General features: G+C 43.1%; 1 protein-coding gene across 3 annotated transcripts in view; it reads right to left on the reverse strand.

Moving 5' to 3' along the window:
* Plcl2 (phospholipase C like 2) overlaps positions 1-23,098 on the reverse strand; it is a 167,200-nt gene that overhangs the window by 24,002 nt on the left and 120,100 nt on the right. For all 3 annotated transcript variants that reach the window (XM_085833346.1, XM_029471172.2, XM_029471173.2), the window contains one exon: positions 13,700-13,775. In XM_085833346.1, coding sequence (XP_085689472.1) covers positions 13,700-13,775 — 76 coding nt within the window. The remainder of the gene's footprint in view (positions 1-13,699; positions 13,776-23,098) is intronic.

The raw sequence follows: 23,098 nt of genomic DNA on the forward strand, positions 1-23,098 counted from the left end.
CATATGTATCAGAAGATGGCCTAGTCGGCCATCACTGGGAAGAGAGGCCCTTGGTCTTGCAAACTTTATATGCCCCAGTACAGGGGAATGCCAGGGCCAAGAAGTGGGAGTGGGTGGGTAGGGGAGCAGGATTGGGGGAGGGTATAGGGAACTTTCAGGATAGCATTTGAAATGTATATAAAGAAAATATCTAATAGGAAAAAAAAAAGATAAGTCATCTGAGATAGTACTTGTTGACAATCCCAATGCTGGGGATGGAGGGGCTTGGGGTACAGGGGACCCTCGGGCCAGCTACAAGACAACCTGCAAGATTTAGTGAGCCCAAGCAATGAGAGTCCCTGTTAAGTGAATGGTTCCTGAAGAACAATACCTGAAGTGGTCCTCTGTCTTCTACACACACACACACACACACACACAGAGAGAGACAGAGAGAGAGAGAGACAGAGACAGAGACAGACAGAGAGACAGAGACAGAGACAGAGACAGACAGAGACAGACAGAGAGACAGAGGCAGAGACACAGGCAGGCAGGCAGGCAGGCAAGCACTGGTAAAGAGACTAGAATTCTTCCACATACTGCCATCCATATAAAGCCAGGGGTTACAGTTAATCCCGAGTTAAGAAGCTAACATCTTAGTGGTTAACTAGAAGTGTGGTCCTGTGAAAGGGTGACTTGAGGGCCAGGTGCTGTATTATTCAACAGTCAGAACAGATAGACATTTAAAGGAATCAAAGCTTGAAGGCTGAGAACACAGTACACAACCCAGACAAAGCCACAGAGTCACAAGTCTATGCTTAGAGGTGACTAAACCCAGGAGCCAGCAAATGGTCAGAGTTTCACAGAGAACTGCCACAGTTGTTCTTTCAAAACATATTTTTACATTGTATGCATGTGTGTATATGTGTGTGTGTGTGTGTGTCTGTGTGTCTGTGTATGGGTAAGCTCAAGTGTCTGAAGAGGCCAAGGCACTGAATTCTCCTGGAGCTGGAGTTACAGGCAGTACCTGGGAAACAGACTCAGGCCCTCTGGGAGAATAGCACTAGCTCTTTAACCACTGAGCCATCTCTCCAACCTGATGGTTACTCTTTTTGTCTAAAAAAAAAAAAAAAAAAAAAGCAGCACCACCACCATCACAACAAAACAAATCAACAAACAACAACAACAACAACTCCTTAGACTGTTTTAAAGCCTTGGTTGCTCTATGCCCCCAAACCCTGCAGTTAGATTCCTCTGGTCACACAGACTGCTCTCAGAGAAGAACAGTAGGTCATTTTACCTCTGGGATATTAACCAAGGAGAGAACCTGCTTAAATACTTTCATTGTGATGACACTGGGAACTAAGGAAACGACAAATGGAAAATCCCTGGTTAGGTGATGTTCAAGGGTTTAATTCAATTCCAAATCACAGGCCACATGAGAAAGAACCATGTTAGTCCACTGGTCTACACTGGAGGCCATAGAGGCACTTAACTTTAGGTTTGTAACTGCAGTTTTTAAACACAAAGTTTAAAAACTTATATGATCATATGAAAGTGTGTCAATTAGATGTTTATATAAAGAAACACTTTTGAAAGTGCTTTTCCTGTGTGTGTGTGTGTGTGTGTGAATACATGGACACATACATGTGGGTTTGTGGGCATGTACTGTACAAGTGTCTGTGCACCTGTGTGTAAAGGCGAGGTTGAAATTGTGTGCCTTTCTTCAGCCAGTCTGCACCTGACTTTGAGACAAGGTCTCTGAGGGAAGTCACAGATTGGCTACATGGCTGATGAGGGAACACTGAACAGCTCTGCCTCATCGCAAGCAGAGGGTTACGAAAGCCCACCACACCCACCTGTTCAATGGGCTCTGGAGATCCAAACTCAGCTTACCCTGCTGCACAGAAACGCTTTACTGAGGATCACCTCAAGCCAGTCAGTGATTCTCCACATGCCATTTCCTTAAAATCCAAACAGCTCAGATTTTTTATACAAACAGGCATCTGGTCACATAATTATCCAAATAGTACTTCAAAATGCTTTATAATTTAAATATTTTAAGTGGATGTTTTAGGAGCTTCAGATTTAATGATAAAAGTCAAGGTGACATTGGTAGACTGTCATGTTTTTCAAAATTAATAAATGGGTATACAATTTTCAAATGAGCTAATGAAACCAGCCTGAAACAAGAGCACAAGTATCCACAGCTGTACCAGAGCACACTGAAGAGAACCGTAGAAGCCTACCGATTTATCTCAGCACAAATAACACTGGAAAACTGTCGTCATTCCTCAGTGTGAGGCCCAGCATATGCACATATATGTACACATATGTTAACTATGGTTAACAAAAGCACAGAGAAGCAGCTTGCTGTGGAAGGAGATGGAACTAAGTCAGACACAGAATATTGTTTCCTCATCTCACTGAAATCAGAGCCATTTTCCATAAGCAAATGTAACACAGGTGACCTTTTACACACCCTGGTTATGGTGTCTTCTATAAACTCTAAATATAGGAGATTGAATACAGCATACAACACACGCCAAACTTCAACAGTCATGAGGTACATTGATCTTAAAACAATGTACTTAAAGATTAGTTTTATTTTACCTTTTAAACTAAAAAGTTATTTAGAACTTAACAAATTAAGTATAGTAGGTTTTTGCTTCCGTGGGTTCTATATCTGTGGATTCAATTAGCTCCTGATTGAAAATGTTGTAGTTACACTAATAATTAGTTCTTAGCAGAAAATTTACTTTGCTGTCTATTCTAAAAAAAAAAAAAAAAATCTCCCATCAAACAAAATCACGAGAGTATCTCTATGTTTCAAAAGATGGAAAGTGAAATCAAAGAGCCCAATTTATAAATGGTCTCAAAACTTAACTAGATTGCATAACTTTAATTTATTTCCAATTCCCCAAATTCCGTATAGGGGGCTGTTTGTAACCTAGAATATAGAATCTACATGACAGGGACGTTTACGACTTAAGGAGAGGGAAAATCGTCAACCACATTGAAAATGCTATGGCACAACGCACTGCCCTGAAATGAAATCCGCATTGGATTTCTTAACGAATTTCCACACAGTACATTTAGATACACAGCCTTGATTAAGTCCTCTGCCCAGCCCCAGTGAGGTCTGGTGTGTATGTGTGAGCACAGGGGTATTTCATTTTCATCCTGTGGCGGTGTGGAAATACCTAGTTACTTCCCAAATGCTTCAGGGCTGTAGTCTCCTTTTCTTGGCCATCTTCCCAAAACAATCTTGGCATTAACAAAAGCCAAATTATTTTAAGATGGATTTTGAACTGTTAAATCCTATTCCACATGAGACAGAATAGATAAACCAGCTCTTTTAAATATAGCCCTGAAACCAGATGGATGGCAAGATCTGTGTGATGCTGAATCCACCACAGTACAATTTGTGAATGAATTAGACGAGTCTCTCTCCCTCCGCCAGCATTTTCCATCTGGGCAAATCTAGGTGAGCGAAGTTGCATAACTTGATGTTTTTTGGAATTTAACTATCATGCACAGACATGTGACTCATTTGGGTAACAGAAGAAGAGAGATGCTCCTCCTGTCCCGCCCGTCACAGAGGGATACAGCGGCCACCTTACCACAGTTACTGAGATAAGGCTTGCTTGCTCTTTTCCCTTCATTGGTGAGATGGTAGACTACTAGCACTAGCAAAACCCAAGGTCTGCTCTAAGCAATGAAAAATATATTTATTGACATAAATAACCACACCCTACAGAGCGTACCCCGTCTTCAGTTCTCTTCCATTTTATTTACTTCTAGATAGACAGTACGACACAACAAGTTAAAAAGCTTAAACCTACAAACCAATGCACAGAAAGTGTCTTTCCTTTCTCCATCTATCAGTTTCCATGCCCCACTCCAGCTGAGCTGTTACCTCAGGAGCCTTCTAGAGAAATATCACAGCCATAGGCTCTGTGCTTCTAGCCCCATCTTTTAAAATAAGTACTGCAAGTAATATATATTTTTAATAAAATTATTATGCACATATTTTTACATATATGCATACAGTATGTGAATACATACCTATATATGCACACACATACATATTGCATATAATATTCATTATACATATGTATAATATGCTTTAGCAGGGACTTCTTGTTGAAAATTTAGATTGTTCTCAATACTGCAAAGAAAACTATGCCAAGTATGTCATCATATCTGCACAAAGATCCTAAAAAAAAGAACTGCTGACTCAAAATACATGTAATTTACAAATCTGAAATTGTCTGTGTGGCTTTCCTATGCTTGAACTTAAGTTACGCATGCCAGCTCTGAGACAGTTAAATTTTTCCCTGATGTCCTTCCAAGCTCTCACAATGTGTGTGTAAAGGGTCCTGAGGTCTCTTGATTAGCCTGGATCTGATGCAGGGCAGTCAGCATCCCTTTGGCACACCTCATCTCTTCTGTAGGCCAGCACATTCACCTGGCCACATAGGCTTCTGCACTTCAAGCGTGTGTATTTATTCTGTATCTCCTGACACAGAAGAGCTGGAGGGTCAGTCCACAGTCTCAACCTACAGTCACCTTTATATTTATGGTTTCCAAATTTATTACCTCTAGCCTTGGCCTATCTTCTCAACTCTACACTAGGAAGTCAGTCAGGCAAGTCACATTTAACTTCACCCCAAACACACCCTGATCTTTCCTCTCAATACTGCCCAGGTTTGCTACAATAGTGAATAGCAGCTCCATCTCTCAAGGCTGGAGCAAAGATCTCAACTCATTCCCATTCCCCTCTTTTTATCCTACTACCCGTAAGTAATTTACTAGTAAATACTATTAGCATAACCTTCAGATTGTAAGTTTGGGCCACAAAGAAACTGTTCAATGTGTCTAATAACCACATTTGCTAACCTAAGAGCTCAGTAGACAGCCCTGTGCCTGTATCCCCGCCTCAGTGTGATGGCAGAGGGTTTTACTGTTTTGTATAAGCTCTTCCAGACACTGTTCTTGGTGTCTGGAGTGTGTGGAATAAACAGATGTCCAAGCCTGAGGACTTTAGGCAAAAGAAAACAGACCCTGTTTATGAATATGAGCAATTACAAGGTATGTGAGAAGGTAATGGCTGTTAAAGGGAAGAGAGCAGAGCAGGGCCAGGTGTCATTGGGAGGGTGCTGCTACGCTCTCAGAGTTGCTCTGGCTTCCTTTTGCTGCTGGGATAAAATATGCTGACAGAGCACCACAGCACCATAGGGAAGAAAGGACTCATGCAGCTCACAGTTCCAGGCTACAGGCCATCAACACAAGGAAGTCCCAGTAGCCGAAGCCCGAAGCAGCCACTACCATCACATCTCCAGTTGCAAGCAGAGAAATGAATGCATGTGTGCCTAGCACTACTCACCTAGCTTTCTTTCTTTTACTGTTACACAATTCAGGATTCAGACTCAGGGAATAGTGCCATCCATAACAGGTGATCTCATATAAATTAATGTGGAATAAAGACAATTCCTAAGAAACATCCACAGGCCACTCTGAGGTGTAGTCTCTCCCTGAGGCTCATTCCCCAAAGGGTTTTGGATTGTGTCAGGTTGACAAAACCAACCATAAAAAGGGTGACCTTATCAGTCTGAATCATAGACTCGATCATGTCCTGGATTTCCTGCATTTTCTAGCCCTTCCTTCATAAGAGGATTCTCCCATTCAAGCAGCTCCTTCATTTGGATGATAGCCTGTTCTACACAGGTCTGACCTCCATCCCAATCCAAGAGCTCTTTCCACTTGACCCTTGTACTGTGAACTGAAAGAAAATTAAAATTCAAGGTCCATGACTCATGTGGCTTGCTAGTTAGGAAGGCTTTTTGGGCCTAGAGCAAAGAACAAAGGCTGTAAAGTCATCCCAGGAACTGGCTAGCCATAAAAATAGGGAAGACATAGAAGAATGTCCAGACTAGCCCGGCACCTCCCTACCTCCTGCCCTTCTGACATGGGTTAAATGTTAACTAGATGCTCTGCTGTTACCTCGATCTGCACATCCAGTTTGCTGATGTTTAAACTGTCCAATTGTGTGAAGCCACGCCAATTCTTCCCCTACCCCCACTCTTTTCCTATATAAACCCCTAACTTCTGAGCCTCATGGTGGACACCTCTGTCTCCTGCGTGAGATACCTGTTGGCCCGGAGCTCTGTCATTAAACTACCTCGTGTGTTTGCATCAAGACGGTCTCTCGTGATTCTTTGGGTGCGCACTATCTCGTGACTCAGGTGGGGATATCCCCACGGAGGTCTTTCAGAACAACATGTGCAGCACACATGAAATAGAATTTCACACCTAATGCCTCTTTAAGCTGACACCTCAGGTTGGGAACACTAAGGATGGGTTTCTAACTATTTAATGATCTCTACTGCCTATACATTCCCTCCAGTGTTCAAGACACTGACAGAAACTGAAATGGGCTTTATAACTGCAAGTGTGGGACACAATGGGGTACACTAGTGAGCTCTGATGACGAATTGAGCTCTAGGGAAACATGATTGTGTGATTCCTGAATTAGACACTGGGGTGTTGTCCTAAGACCAACCCACATATTTTAGCCTTGAATTAAAGTTCCCTCATTGGACCCAACCAGAGTTTTTAAATCTAATTTCTTCTGTGTCCTAACCAAATATTTCTTTTTAGTCAGAATAACATGCTCACATATATTGGCAGCACACCTTTATGATGAGCCCTGACAGGGTCCTATTCCTTTAGTAGTTACAACTCCTTATATATTTTATATAATTTTATATTATATAATATATTTTATGAAATATAAGATATTTTATATTATTATATTTATTATGTTCTATTATAAGGATTTCATTATAAAGATTGGCACTAGAGAGCTAGAAAACATGTAGAGGTCACCTATGCTAATTTATCTTAGATCTAATGATAACCTATGTGTGAATTTTTAAAATGTTCTAGTATTTGTCTGAGAAAAGTGATTTGTCTGTGGACTTAATTATGGTTCTTAGCTGCAGCAGGTAGTTATAACCTACATAGCAACCATAGTTCTTTATCTGAACAGCAGGGCTGAAAGTCGAGGAGGACTATAGCTGACCCCACCCTCAATCCCTATGGAAACCATCAAGTTGCTATTTAGATGAAAAGAATGTGCTCAGAGACTATGATTACCATGGAAAAGCAGAGGAAGACACAGCCAAAGAGTACAACTTTGGAATGTGACCACCGAGCGTGTACACCAGACAGGGAAAGCCCCCTGCAACTTCCCTCCCCTTTTATTTGTGGAACAGGAAAAATGTCACCAATGAAAGGTATATACAAAAAAGGATTCAATGTCTTAGAAGGATAATCTGCTTATTACTCAGTCACCCAGCCAGTCCATGCTGCTTTTGAGCTGTCACTCTGTCTCTGGGGAGTGCACAGGGGACAGACATCGGGCCAAGAATGTACCAGAAGGTCTGCTCTACTTCTCCCAGAAAGAGAAGTTCTCAACCTGTAGTATGCTGATAATAGTTGGATTGCTGAGCAGTGTATGTAATATTTCAGAGGGACCCTACCTCCAGGAGGTCCTGACTACCCTCTGAAACACCACCAGTGCAAAAGGTGATGTCAGGGATGAGTAAAGTGGATGTGCCAGGAGATAGGCTTCTAGACCAGCTGCTTGCGAACTCTGTGCTGTGAATGAGGTGTCACCTTTGCGATCCTTTCCCTTACACTTCCTTATGAAGGAAGGGGGGGGGGCAGTAGGAACAGTGCAAGGACGCTGCTGGCCTTGCTACCTCTTGAGCCCCCAAAGCTTTCACTAATGATTGCTAGTCATTTGGCACACGTCTTGGAGAGGCTCTGTTGAATGTATAAGAGAAAGGCTACCTGGAGACCATTGATGGTTATTTATCAAATTTCAGGAAGGAAGATACACATTAGGTTTTCCATAGAGGTCTGGGTGGTATTTGACACAGCCTCCCAAGGCCTTGTCTTCAAAAGGGTGTAGCTGTGCATCACCTTCAAAGTTAGGGACAGAGGTAAGAAACCATTCCCCTTCTCTCAAAATTCATGCAGATAGCTGTAATTTACACATCCTGGAGCATTATAGGAAATGATTCTCCAGCCTGCTAATGTTGTTAAGCTGCTGACCGCAAGTCATCCTAAAAGACCGCTCATGCAATTGATCTTAGGTCATTGCACCTAAGCTGCTGTCAGTATGCTAACCAAGAAGTAAGCAAGGCAGAGAAAGGCTAAGAGACTAAACTCACAGACCAAGACACTAAACAGAGGACAGACAGGCTTTACTTCTGTAAGACAGAGCTGAGAGACACCCAGACACCAGCAGGCAAGTCATAGGCCTCCCGTCTTTCCTTCTGCAAATCTTTCTAGAGTGAACACTCGTAAACTGTTGTCGGCAGGAGCCTTCCTGGTGACTTGCAGTTTTCTGTTCTAGACTAAACAAAGATGTGAGAGAGCCATGTGATGATGGTGACAAGTTCTTCATCTGGTGACTGCAGCTCCCAGGGATACAATAGGCTCTGGGGAGCCTGTCCACAAATAAAGTCAGAGGCTTCAATCTTGAACCCAGAGCAGGCAGGTCTGTCTGACACTCTGTTTATCCTCCCCACACAGAGGAGTGCTGGGTCTTTATCTGCTTTAGGTAAGACAAAGCCACTCAGCTTGGTCACAGGGTAGAGGCCAACTGCTCAGCTGACCAGAAGCAGCAAGCACAATAACAAAGCAGTACACAAATGTAAAGTTAGAAAACGAGTGTGAATGGGCAGGAAAGAAGAGTTGAACAGAAGGAGATAAAATACAATTTTTAACATTCACCGAAGGGGAAAGGACATAAGCATACAGCAAGTGGAACATCAATGCACCGGTAATGGCGTCCCCAAGCTTGAAGCTTCTGGGAAGCCATTCTGTTAAGTAATAGTCTGGCTACAAATGTACCCCAAGCACAAAACTTGAAAATAAAAATTTGAAACACATATTTAAGATAGCAGAGGACTCAGAAAAAGTTCCTCTGGACAGGTAAGAGGAATGGTAATCAAAAGTTCACTCTCTGGAGGACTTATACCCCTTCAGTTAGAAATGCTGTAGCCAGGGCCTATGTGTACTCTTGGAGCTTCTACACAGGGCGGCTGGGGTGGCTGGGGTGGCTGGGGTGGCTGGGGTGGCTGGGGTGGCTGGGTGTATTTCTGAGTGTTCCCAGTCATCCTGAAAGAACCGGGATCCCTGAGACACTCATTCTGAGAGAACCCTAGAGACAAGGGGCCAGGCCTTGTGGAGCCTCATCCAAGGCTCCTGTAGACCATGTGTTCCTAAGACTCACTGGGGTGGGGGGGTAGGGGGTGGGGGAATGGGGGGGGGAGAGCAGCAGGCCACAACCCCAGGAATACCTCAGTTCTACCTTCTGATTTCATTTCTTTTCTTTTCTTTTCTTTTCTTTTCTTTTCTTTTCTTTTCTTTTCTCCTCCTTCAGATCTCTGATCAGAACTCAGCCAAAACGGTTTGGAGGCAAATCGTTGTTAGCAGTTTCCCTCCCCTGCAGCCACCACATTCAGCTCCTTCAACTGACTTTTGTTTTCCCTTTTTAGTACGTCTGTTCATGTTTCTAAGTAAGATGATTACATTGTTACGCTGTTGGAAAGTTTGCCAGCTTTACCTCTGACTTCTCTGTCTGAAGGATGAGGCTGCCATTCTTACCTTCACCACTGTCAGGTAGCAGCTCTGACTGCTTCCTGACCCAGCTTTGAGACAGTTCTCTCCTCTCCCTACCTCACTGGCTTCCTGACAGCCCTGCACTCCTCATCCAAGCAGGTGGTCTGCAGTGGGAATGAGATTGCTTCTCACATCCCTCCCGCTTAGCCCCCAGGGCCATGGCGGCCACTCAGCCTCTGGCAGCTCCTGAGGCTGCGGATAAGCAATTATCACTTATTTGGCCACTGCCTTGTGTTCAGCTGCTTCTGGGGATTTTGCTCTTCCTGTTCTCTTTGTCTTTATGGATTTTGAAGAAAAGACAAAGGCCCTGTGGTCGTTTTAATGAGGTTTCAAGAGGGAGTGGAAATTAAGCAAAGGTGGTGTTCATTCTTACTAGAGAAAGCACATAATTGATTTCGTCTCCCCCAGAGTCAATTTCCCACTTAAAACCACCCGCTAAAAACAAGTGTTTCCTGCTAGTGCGTTTTCTGACCATCCTGAAGCAAGTCAATTCAGTGATGAGAAAAATCAAAACAAGGCACCTCCAGGCCCGTCAAAGCAAGGCTACGGCTCTGGCCACGAAAAAGAAATAGAGATGACAGGGGGATTTTTTCTTTTTCTTTTACTAGAATTTGGCAAATTTTATCAGTGTTTATACATGTTTTAAAAATACTTTTTATGATACTTCTTGCTCTGCAGGTTCCTGCTCAGTTCCTGTGCTCCTGACCATTTATTCACCCGAGAAAGGATGTATTAATGTATACATACTCATTCCTGAATAGCACTGTGCTATTTACATTTTGGTTTTACTCACATGGTGTTCAGACACTGCCTCCCACACCACCTCGCATGGCCCAGTTTGCAGCTTCAGGTGGCACTGCTAAGCCCTGACTGAAGGGGCACCCACGCCCAGCCCTGTTCCAAGTTCTCTTTGCCCTTTCCCCTGATGTTCCCACGAGGCAGGGCTTCCCTGTGCAATACTCTCCTCTGGGTCTTAGCCTTTCTCTAAAAACCACATTGTTCTGCTGTCTCAGAAAAGGATCTGCCCTATTCCTCTGCCTAACTCTGCCTGTCTTTGTGTGTATGTGTGTCTCTCTCTGTGTGTTGTGTGTGTGTTTTAACATCTTACACTTCAATGAGTGCTACATATTCTGTTCCTGAGTTTCCTTATTAAAAATTTCCTCACCTCCCACCCCCAAATTCTCTCTGCCACCAGCTTCTGAAAGAATGAACGGCAGAAGCCTTGCCACCCATCAGTGCTGTTCCCATGGCCTGTTCTGACCTGCAAGTCTCTGTCTCCCTGGAGGGAGGAGAGGCTACAGACTGCCAGCCCATCATGGTTGGAGGTCTTCACTAGAGAGAAAACCTTGCCTACCCAACTCCCTCTCTACTTAACACCAAAGAAAACATTTCCCTGAAATCTGTTAAAGCCCAGGGGAGCCCCAGCCTAGGCTCCCCGGGGTCACACTGGTCAGAATTCCTATTTTCATTGAACAGCTTAAATGAAATGTTACCTGAGTATAAATCTGTGTTTAAAAAGCTAGAAATACTTGGCAGCTCTTTCTTATTTTGGTGACCTATACCTTCCTTTCCAAGATCGAAGTCCTGTAAACACAGTAAGAATTACTTTGAAAGCAAAATCTTATACAGACATCTTTTGAACTCAGTACAAATGACCAAGTCTTCATATGACTAATTATCGTGTGCCCTTACAATAACCATAAGCATGAGGAATGAAAGACCAGGGCTCTAAGTATTTCTGCGTAGGTAGCAAGGGTAACCAAAGGTAATCTTGGCTCGACTCCTAATGTCCTTATGCCTAGGACACCTGGAGACTGACAGAGCAGCCACTCTCTACTCATCACCACAGCAGTCCTGGGGGTAGGACACTCTGCTTAGTAGAACAAGCATTTCGTTACTAAAATCAAGCTAAAAAACAAAAAACCCATTATAGAAGACATCAATCAAATCTCATCAGCCAGGGAATCTGCAAAACTGACATAATCAAATAATTGAATTAATAAACAGTTCCTGTTTAAAATTCAACAAAATTCAAAAATACTTATAGATGTGCTTAACAGAATACTTAATAAAAGTCAAATCACATTTTTGCTAGTTAACATTCAAGTCACCACTCTGCACAGAAGGCAAGAACAGATGTCCTGGGTAAGATACAGAGTGTAACAATATACAATGTTGGTGTTGTAGGAAGCTATCCTGTTCAGAAGATGGAATGCATTAATAAAATGCACAATAATTGAAGTTCTATCAACTGGAATAAAAACAAGTGAATTGAAGAGCCAAAGAGAATGCTTTAGTAGGAACCCTGGAATCATGAAAGGTCTTTAGACACACTGGGTAACTTCAAAAGTACTACTAGCTGGCAGAGGAGCACAGAGAGTCTGACTAAAGGGAGAGAGCTTGTGAAATGCGGTGGGGTTGACTATGCAGGGAAAGGCCAGGGGAAGGACAGCCTGTGTGCACCAGGCACTGCTGTGCCTTCCTCAAGCTTTCACAAGCTCCTCCATATTGCAAGTTGCCCCATTCGATTCTGCCTTTTAAAATTCTCTATACACAGCTGTTTAGCCTTGAAAGGCTCAAAGCACCAATGGCTCTGCATCATTTCAACGTGGCATCTTGGCCATGAACATTTTCAGATATTGTGCATGATTTGAAGACTCCAGAAGGATAAAACTAGGCTCACTTATTTTCTACATTTTGGTATGCAAGAGCTACTAAGAGCCTTATGCATGTAGAAGTTCAAAACATATTTATTAAGTGTAGGAGCAGATGGAGTATGATACTGGCAAAGTGGTAGGAGACTTGGGTGATGGCCTTGTTGTATAGTGTGGAGATCAGATTTGCATCCAGACACCCTGGTAATCTAATGCATGACTCCCTGTAGGATAATGACATGCCAAAATGGCATTTGGGTGGATACTGTAGGGAAAACTAGCTTAGAAAGGGCTAAAAATAAAAACATCATTTTGCTAACAGTACTTTACTGAAGAGGAAGAAGAAAAAATAACAAAAAACCCAAGACAAGGATTTGAGACTTTGTTGATTAGTCACAAATATGAATATTCATTCAGTGAATACCAAAATGTTTCACATATGCCTTTATTTCCAATTTACTTTAATTCATTTATGGAAAAAGTGACTTTTTAAAAAGCACAGCAATTAAACTGGGTATAGTGGCGCACTCCTTTAATCCCAGCACTTGGGAGGCAGAGGCAGGTGGACCTCTGTGAGTATGAGGCCAGCCTGCTCTACAAGTGAGTTACAGGACAGCCAGGGCTGTTACACAAAGAAACCCTGTCTCAAAAACAAAAACAAAAACAAAAATCAAATGAACCCAAAGCATAGCAATTGTAAAAATCTCTGTATTTTAAAGAGGTCTGAGAAGCAAATGGTCCCTGATTTATAAGGGCTCAAACTTTTGATTTTTAAAACTTTATCGTGGAGTGAAAGTGGGAAGACTATATAGCTAAGTCTTGATGTTGCCCACCTCGCCTACCCACATCTGCACACACACACTAAGCAGTTGTAAAGGGGCTGGCTTCCTAAATAAGCCCATTCCTTTGCTCCAGTCCCCCTCACAATAGAGTCACAAGTGAGTGGCAGGATGCCTGCAGCGAACAGAACTGAGAGATTAACGCAGGCTCTCAGTCACAACCTCATGCTAGAAATGCCTGGAGACTTTGTTTTTTTGGAGACAAGGCCCCACTCTGTAGATCAGATTGGCCTTACATTCACTATCCTACCCTGGAATCCCAAATGCTGGGATTACAAACGTAAACCACCATGCTCAGATCATCTGCAGATTTTTAATAGTTATGAGTCTCCTAGCCAGTGCTGCAGACCAGTGTTGATGTATCCAGGTAAATCCACTAACTGGAGTTGAGAACCACTGGATTAGTGTTTTCTTTATCCATGGACAAATAATTGTCTCATTTCTCCTCTTGACAGAGTATCAAAGGGAAGACATAATTTTGAGGAACACAGGTGATGGTCTTAATTTTGTTTTAAAGGAACTTTCACTCACCTGCCTTCTGACAGTGCACAATCTTTTCATACACAGCATCTGCATTTTCAATCAGTGCCTTGAGGGACTGTATCATCTGTAAAAGGAACATCCAGACGTGAGATCACACTGAGAGTCAGACTTCTTCCTGCCACCACACACCAGACACGTCTTAAAACAGGCAGACAGGATGTTCTGGCTCCCAAGGCTCAGGTGTCTATGGAGGTAAAAACAATAAAACCGTACATCTTCATATGTCTAAACAGTACTGACTAGACTTGCAGTCCAGGTGTAGTTAGGCTAGTAACCACTGAACTTGCCCAGAGACAATAATGGATGAAAAGTTATAAATAAGTGAGTGTGCTCAACCTGTTTAAGGACTCTTGGATCTTTTTGTTTACCTCTTTGGAGGGGGTATGGTCTTCTACTGTAGTCCAGCATTGCCTGGAACTCATTAGGTGGCCCAAATGGACTTAAAATTGGACAAATTTCCACCTCGACCTTCTAAGTGCTGGGATTATAAGAGTGAGCACTATGTCTGGCTTTGACCTGAATCTTGTCACACACACCCTTTTTGGTGATCATTTTAACAAAATGTTCAAATTCATTATATAAACAACCCTAACACTTCCGAAGCTTTAACCCACTTTAGCCAAAAATATTTTCATATGAAAATTAGTAGGGCTGGAGAGAGCGCAGTGGTTAAGTTCCTGAGTCCAAGTAGCTCACAACCATCTCTAATGGGATCCAATGCCCTCTGCTGGTGTGTCTGAAGACAGCCACAGTGTACTCATATACATAAAATAAATAAATCTTTTTTAAAAAAGAAGAAAATTAGTATAAAAATTCAAGAGCTAGGGAAGCGACACACAGGTAAAGCACTCAGTAAGCATGCAGGAGAGCCTAGGTTTCGGTGGGCGGCAACAGCACAATGTGTGGAGAGGGAGTTGAAACCACGTGTGTCATGTGACATTGCCACACAAACAATATTGAATATATCCCATCTGCTAAAAATGCCTCTAACAATGGTTTTAGTCAGCACCCACCCTAAGAACTAGGGGTTAGACAGATTTCCTGGTAGGGCAGACAGGGAGGGGGACAAGACTAGGTAATAAAGACAGTAACCCCCCCACCCCCCAGTACCATACATTTTTTATCACAATTGCTCTGTAGTACAGCTTGAGGTCAGGCATGGTGATTCCACCAGAGGTTCTTTTATCATTGAGAAGAGTTTTTGCTATCCTAGGTTTTTTGTTATTCCAGATGAATTTAAGTGGCAGAGAAAACTAACTTGACCAAGACGAACACATCAGTTCCTTTAAACTTTAACTTGTTTTGTTTTGTATTACTTATTAATAACTGCCAGCATCGTTATTCTGTAGTAATTAAATATATGTAGATTGAAAAGCATATTCTTGTTATATTTATTTAAAATATACTCCAACATGTCTATTAAGAGCACCAAAGTCTTAAAGCTAGTCAGATAGCACTGATCCATTTCCTGCGCTCCAAGAAACAGGAAACAGCTTTACTGCTCACTCAGGGCCCAGAACCACATCCCAACAGACGAGCTTGCACTTTGGAATTTAACATCTTAGCATTCGTTCTTCAAGCTCTGAGTAATTCATGTAAATTAAAATATTCTATTTTACAGCTTAACATATTGAGCAGGCAGTGATAAAACAAACAGTTAAGAACCCTATTGTGCTGATATAAAGTGATTTGTGCCGTTACAAATCTGCATACTGAAAAGGTCCAAACCGTCATCAGTGACCTTTGTTCAGCTTTGATGTTCGCTAAATGAGTTATGGAGAAGCAAGCAGGTTTCCTAGCAAGGGTGGAGGTTGCCACAGCTCATTATCAAAGAACTGGCCAATGGGGGTCCAAAATAAAACAGAAACAAGGCAAATACAAGCAATGAAATGAACCCAGTTTCAAGGCACAAGAGCAGGAGGGATGGAGAAGAAAACCACAGCATCACCGCAGGACCACAACACATATGTAAACTCTTGAAGCAGAAAAGGTGTTTGCATTTATGAGTTCTGGCCCTGTATACCCTTTTACGAGGATGATATTAAATCTCCCTTTTATAAAAGGAGCTTATTAAAGACATCACACCTCATAATTGGAGGGTTAAAAAACTCACTGCAAATGGTGGATGTCATGGTTGAGTCTCCATGAACCCAGGAGGCCAGGCAGAGCATTTCCTACTAGCTCAAAATTAGCTGAATGAGTATGGCTTCTCTTTGAGGGTTCACTGGGAATGCTGCCAGCACACTACTGACTCTAATGTCACTTGGAAAGTCTGCTGTGATGAAGCTCAGAGAACCAGCAAACCACACTGGTACTATCAGAAGCACCTTCTAGGGAAATGAACCGCCAAAGGTTAAATCAGTCTACTCCTTTTAGTTGTCAAATGCATGAAAAGCTTGAAAGAAGCTTGAGAGAAATCCCAGAGGTACGGACTGGAAAGCTCTTCTGTCTCCTGTGCTCTGGAACTCAGTGTGTGTGTGTGTGTGTGTGTATGTCTGCGCATGTGCATGCTTTTGCATGTTCTATCTTTGTGTGTGCAGGCTAAGATCTTCTGTGTACTAGAATCTAAGCTAAGTGCTTAGGCAGAATTAATAGTTGTTGCTGACACTGAAACTGAGGCAGGGAAAGAAGACATGTAAATGAACACCTACATTGCACTGATATTTGAGGCATAGAGCTACAGGTGTGATACAGCCCTTCGTAGGCTCAGCCCTTTGGTAGGGTGTGTTAATGTATAGATAGGGATCTGTGTATGGCTCAGGTTATACTATAGGTTCCTTGCTGATAATGGTAGTGACCATGTCCTCCCATTTCTCCTAAGCAGTGTATACAAAGAAAGATGGCTAATATTCAGGGTGGAGAGCAGCATTTGGTCTGTAAGCAGCAGCAGCAGCAGCAGCAGCAGGTATTCACAGAACATGTTAAGGGGGAATTGCAGAGGGAGGCATCCAGAGAGAACAATGCACAGAGTAAACAATACGCAAAGCCAGCAGGAAGAAAATAGTCCTTACCCAACCCATTTACTCTGCCACAGCTGCTGTAAATGTCTGCACTATTTCCTTTGAAAGGTGGAACCAGTGATTTATGGGACTGTATCTTTTTATAGTTTGGAGGTATTTACGATTAAATTAATATTTGGTAACTATTAGTCCCTGGTCCTTGTCCAGAGCATAGAATGCACTAACCTGCAGTGACGCCCTCTGGGCTGAAGGCCCCTGTGGCTGTATCAGGTAACACTGTTTTAGGCCAGAGGGATAGGACTAAGTGTGGACCTTCCTAAGGGACTGCTTGGCTGCTGTCTTCCTTTCATTCCACTGGCTATTATGACTGAATGAAAAACGTGGTTCTGAGGATTCTGCGGGTGCAGAAGGAGAGCGATCTGGTAAAAGTCAGTTCCTACCTGGGTCTGCTACTTTGTAGCTAGCTGCAATTATATAGTATGAATGCTGGCTGGATGAGTCAAGGCATAGTCATTCAGGCCTCCTCTAAAGTTCAAGTGCTGTATCTCACAGGACTTGCTCATATGATCCATGTGGGGAAGCTAGGCTCTCAGCAGACTCTCAGATGTAAACACCAAAGAGCCACCTGAGAGCTAAGCCACTTTCTCAGGGTCCTCTGCTACTGTGGGTGATGGGCCTGGCATTCTATTTGCCTTCGAAGGCCCCGAATGATCTGCAATACCACTCTCTTCTGAGTAGCGCCCCACACATGTAAAAATAGAAAGGCACTCCATTCATTGATACTCAAATTCAGAGGGAACTGTTTCACTCCTCAGAGGAATGCAGAAAGAAAGCATCATGCCCATTAGTAAACTGGCTCAACGTTGTTGGCTTTATCCTTAAATTATGAAGTTTATTTTTCCATGCTGGAGATCACAGAACGTGTCATGCTAGCAGTCAGTATACGACTGCTGATGAGCTTCAAGACCAGAACCATCTCTTCAAATGATGTTTTAATGGAACACCAAGAAATCACACATTTAAAATATTATAGCAATAAGCAAGTTACTTAATTTATTACTATAAAAGAAATAATTTTTTTTTGTGAAAAGCACTAGTGTACTACTGTACTCTCATATCAGAGTACAGACCAAAGCAGATGTGTATGAGATAATCTCAAGAGCAGAGCCAAGTGAGTAAGTTCCCTTAAGTTGTTCTGTCTTCTCTGTGAATGTACACTGATCTGTCAATAGAATGCTAGGCCAGAGAAAAGGGTTGATTTTATAAGCACTATTTACAAAACTGCAAGTAAATTAGTTTCATCAATCTCTCTCTGTTCATCACAGAGGTATACGGCTTGGCATAGCACTCAGACATCCACTGCCAGGTGGAATAACCAGCCATATAGGTATGGACATTATTTATTTAGTATAAAATACTTTTATACAGTCACTGCTAATGGATTTTTTTTTATTAGTGACTTGTTTACTAGTAGCTCCTAAATTTTTAACACTAATGCATTAGGAAAGTCTCGGAAATAATAAGTATGCTCAACTCTAATATAGGCTTAAAACTGTCTGTACCCAGCTCCAGGAGGATCCAATACCTCTGGCTTCTCTGACACCTATAACTTTTTCACAATTCAATGCACACACACACACACACACACACACACACACACACACAATTTAAGGATAAACTTGCACAACCACACAACACACATACATATGACACAGCCTCTTTTTCATTTTTTAAATTTCCCTGGAGACAGGTCTCTCTATGTAGCCCTTGCTATTTTGGAACCAATGGTAAACACCAGGTTGGCCTTAAACTTTCGGGATCTGTTTGGCCCTGCCTCCTGAGTGCTAGCTTAAAGGTGTTTGTCACCATACCCAGGGGCTCACAACATGGCTGGTAATACCTGGACATAATAAAAGTTCTACGGAACTGGGGCATGAACAGATGATTGCTGTGGGGAATGTTTGCAATGAAACTCCATTCATCTTGCTATCCACATGAGAAGCCAGGGAATTAGCTATCTTTAAAGAGCCTACATTGTCAGCAAGAGTTGTGGTCATTAACTTTTTCAAGACCACTATGAAAATACGATTTTAAATAACAAATTGTTTCCAGGCTAACTTGACTGGTTTCTTCATAACACTTCACCTCTACTTCCAGAGTTTTCACAATGAAATTATAGAAAATTATAAGGGGAAACCTAAAATAAAACTTTCAGAAGAGCCTAAAGAGTTCCAAGAGCCATTTCAAACAAAAAAAAAATATACTAGGGGTGCTATTACAAATAGGTTTCTTGGAAGTATAAGAGGTAGGGTAGAATTTAAACAGTGAAAAATATCCTTTGTCTCAATCCATATTAGAGGAAAGCAGAGTTCGTGGGTGGAAAGGAGAAAAGCAACAGCCTGGATGAAGTGTGGAAAGCTACACGGTAGAACTTAGGGTTCATCACAACTCTTGATCACTATAGTCAGGAAGAGCTGTGATCACTGTAGGCAGGGTGTCCTATGATCACTGCAGTCAGGATGTCCTATGATCACTGCAGGCAGGATGTCCTATGATCACTGTATGCAGGATGTCTATGATCACTGTAGGCAGGATGTCCTATGATCACTGTAGGCAGGATGTCCTATGATCACTGTAGGCAGGGTGTCCTATGATCACTGCAGTCAGGATGTCCTATGATCACTGTAGGCAGGGTGTCCTATGATCACTGTAGGCAGGGTGTCCTATGATCACTGTAGGCAGGATGTCCTATGATCACTGTATGCAGGGTGTCCTATGATCACTGTATGCAGGATGTCTATGATCACTGTAGGCAGGATGTCCTATGATCACTGTAGGCAGGATGTCCTATGATCACTGTATGCAGGATGTTCTATGATCACTGTAGGCAGGATGTGCCCTGATCACTGTAGGCAGGATGTCCTATGATCACTGTATGCAGGGTGTCCTATGATCACTGTAGGCAGGATGTCCTATGATCACTGTAGGCAGGGTGTCCTATGATCACTGTAGGCAGGATGTCCTATGATCACTGTATGCAGGGTGTCCTATGATCACTGTATGCAGGATGTCTATGATCACTGTAGGCAGGATGTCCTAGGATCACTGTAGGCAGGATGTCCTATGATCACTGTAGGCAGGATGTCTATGATCACTGTAGGCAGGATGTGCCCTGATCACTGTAGGCAGGATGTCCTATGATCACTGTAGGCAGGGTGTCCTATGATCACTGTAGGCAGGATGTCCTATGATCACTGTAGGCAGGATGTCCTATGATCACTGTATGCAGGATGTCCTATGATCACTGTAGGTAGGATGTCCTATGATCACTGTAGGCAGGATGTCCTATGATCACTGTATGCAGGATGTCCTATGATCACTGTATGCAGGGTGTCCTATGATCACTGTAGGCAGGATGTCCTATGATCACTGTAGGCAGGGTGTCCTATGATCACTGTAGGCAGGATGTCCTATGATCACTGTATGCAGGGTGTCCTATGATCACTGTATGCAGGATGTCTATGATCACTGTAGGCAGGATGTCCTATGATCACTGTAGGCAGGATGTCCTATGATCACTGTATGCAGGGTGTCCTATGATCACTGTAGGCAGGATGTCTATGATCACTGTATGCAGGATGTCCTATGATCACTGCAGTCAGGGTGTCCTATGATCACTGTATGCAGGATGTCTATGATCACTGTATGCAGGATGTCTATGATCACTGTAGGCAGGATGTCTATGATCACTGTATGCAGGGTGTCCTATGATCACTGTATGCAGGATGTCCTATGATCACTGTAGGCAGGATGTCCTATGATCACTGTAGGCAGGATGTCCTATGATCACTGTAGGCAGGATGTCCTATGATCACTGTATGCAGGGTGTCCTATGATCACTGTAGGCAGGATGTCCTATGATCACTGTAGGCAGGGTGTCCTATGATCACTGTAGGCAGGGTGTCCTATGATCACTGTAGGCAGGGTGTCCTATGATCACTGTATGCAGGATGTGCCCTGATCACTGTAGGCAGGATGTCCTATGATCACTGTAGGCAGGATGTCCTATGATCACTGTATGCAGGATGTCTATGATCACTGTATGCAGGATGTCTATGATCACTGTAGGCAGGATGTGCCCTGATCACTGTAGGCAGGGTGTCCTATGATCACTGTAGGCAGGGTGTCCTATGATCACTGTAGGCAGGGTGTCCTATGATCACTGTAGGCAGGGTGTCCTATGATCACTGTATGCAGGATGTCCTATGATCACTGTATGCAGGATGTCTATGATCACTGTAGGCAGGGTGTCCTATGATCACTGTATGCAGGATGTCCTATGATCACTGTAGGCAGGATGTCCTATGATCACTGTATGCAGGATGTCCTATGATCACTGTAGGCAGGATGTCTATGATCACTGTATGCAGGATGTCCTATGATCACTGTAGGCAGGATGTCCTATGATCACTGTAGGCAGGATGTCCTATGATCACTGTATGCAGGATGTCCTATGATCACTGTATGCAGGATGTCCTATGATCACTGTAGGCAGGGTGTCCTATGATCACTGTATGCAGGATGTCCTATGATCACTGTAGGCAGGATGTCTATGATCACTGTATGCAGGATGTCCTATGATCACTGTAGGCAGGATGTCTATGATCACTGTAGGCAGGATGTGCCCTGATCACTGTATGCAGGATGTCCTATGATCACTGTATGCAGGATGTTCTATGATCACTGCAGTCAGGATGTCCTATGATCACTGTATGCAGGATGTCTATGATCACTGTATGCAGGGTGTCCTATGATCACTGTATGCAGGATGTCTATGATCACTGTATGCAGGGTGTCCTATGATCACTGTAGGCAGGGTGTCCTATGATCACTGTAGGCAGGATGTCCTATGATCACTGTAGGCAGGATGTCCTATGATCACTGTAGGCAGGATGTGCCCTGATCACTGTAGGCAGGGTGTCCTATGATCACTGTAGGCAGGGTGTCCTATGATCACTGTATGCAGGATGTCTATGATCACTGTATGCAGGGTGTCCTATGATCACTGTAGGCAGGGTGTCCTATGATCACTGTAGGTAGGATGTCCTATGATCACTGTAGGTAGGATGTCCTATGATCACTGTAGGCAGGGTGTCCTATGATCACTGTATGCAGGATGTCCTATGATCACTGTATGCAGGATGTCTATGATCACTGTAGGCAGGATGTCCTATGATCACTGTAGGCAGGATGTCCTATGATCACTGTAGGTAGGATGTCCTATGATCACTGTAGGCAGGATGTCCTATGATCACTGTAGGCAGGATGTCCTATGATCACTGTATGCAGGGTGTCCTATGATCACTGTATGCAGGATGTCTATGATCACTGTAGGCAGGATGTCCTATGATCACTGCAGTCAGGCTGTAGGCAGGATGTCCTATGATCACAGCAGTCAGGATGTGACCTGATCACTGCAGGCAGGATGTGCCCTGATCACTGTAGGCAGGTTGTGTTATGATCAAAGTAAACTTTCACAGTCACAGATAATCATCAGGGAAGGAGGCAATGAGAGCAATGAGAAAGTCTTGTGAGGATCTCCATCACTAGCTAGAAATTAGGCAAAGCTTAGCTCTGAAATTTGGAAAATTTAAATATTCTCTGCCAATACTGTGGCTACAATTTGTTTGAATTTGTGAAGAAGAAACTTTAAAAGATAAATGGGCCTCCAGGAACCACTGAGAAAGAGGGAGCTCAAAGACTGTAAGAGCCAGAGGTGGTGGGTAGTTATCAGTAAGCAGTGCTTTCCATGTACAACCGAGCAGATGAACATATGAATGCACAGTGGTTATGATAACATGAACAAAATGTGTGCATGCTCAGGCTGGGAAGAAAATCTCAGCATCAGAGGGCAAAGCACGAAGCTGGGACTACCTACCTGAGGGGGTATTGCCTGCAATAGCTTTGCAAGAGCAAGAGTCAGTTTTCTTTATGGGTCTCCTAGGAGGTTGACTTACTATCCATTGCTGTCCCCATACCCAAGAGTACTTGAGTAAAATAGGATAGAGGAGGGGGCAGGGGAGGAAGACAAGGAGGGAAGGAAGGAGGGAGGGAGAGGGACTGGGCGACTAGGCATGGATCTGGGGAAGAGTTGGGGTGAACATAATAAAAATATATTATTTGAAATTCTCAAATAATTAATAAAAATACTAGTTAAAAGATAAATGAGCCTCATGGCAATGCTTCAACTAGAGTCACCAAGTTAACAAGTACAAAGCAAAACCAAATTCTAAACACAGGAGTGGCCAGAAAGAGCAAGGGTATCACGCAATGTTCACTTATGGTGATGTGAGAGTCTCTGGACAGAAGCTGAGTTCATCATCCTGGGAGCTCTGCACTGACATCTGGTAAGGCTGGTAATTGTGGA

The sequence above is a fragment of the Mus caroli genome, unplaced genomic scaffold, assembly GCF_978045245.1.
Source record: "Mus caroli unplaced genomic scaffold, Mus_caroli_1 scaffold_18, whole genome shotgun sequence".
NCBI lineage: Eukaryota > Metazoa > Chordata > Mammalia > Rodentia > Muridae > Mus > Mus caroli.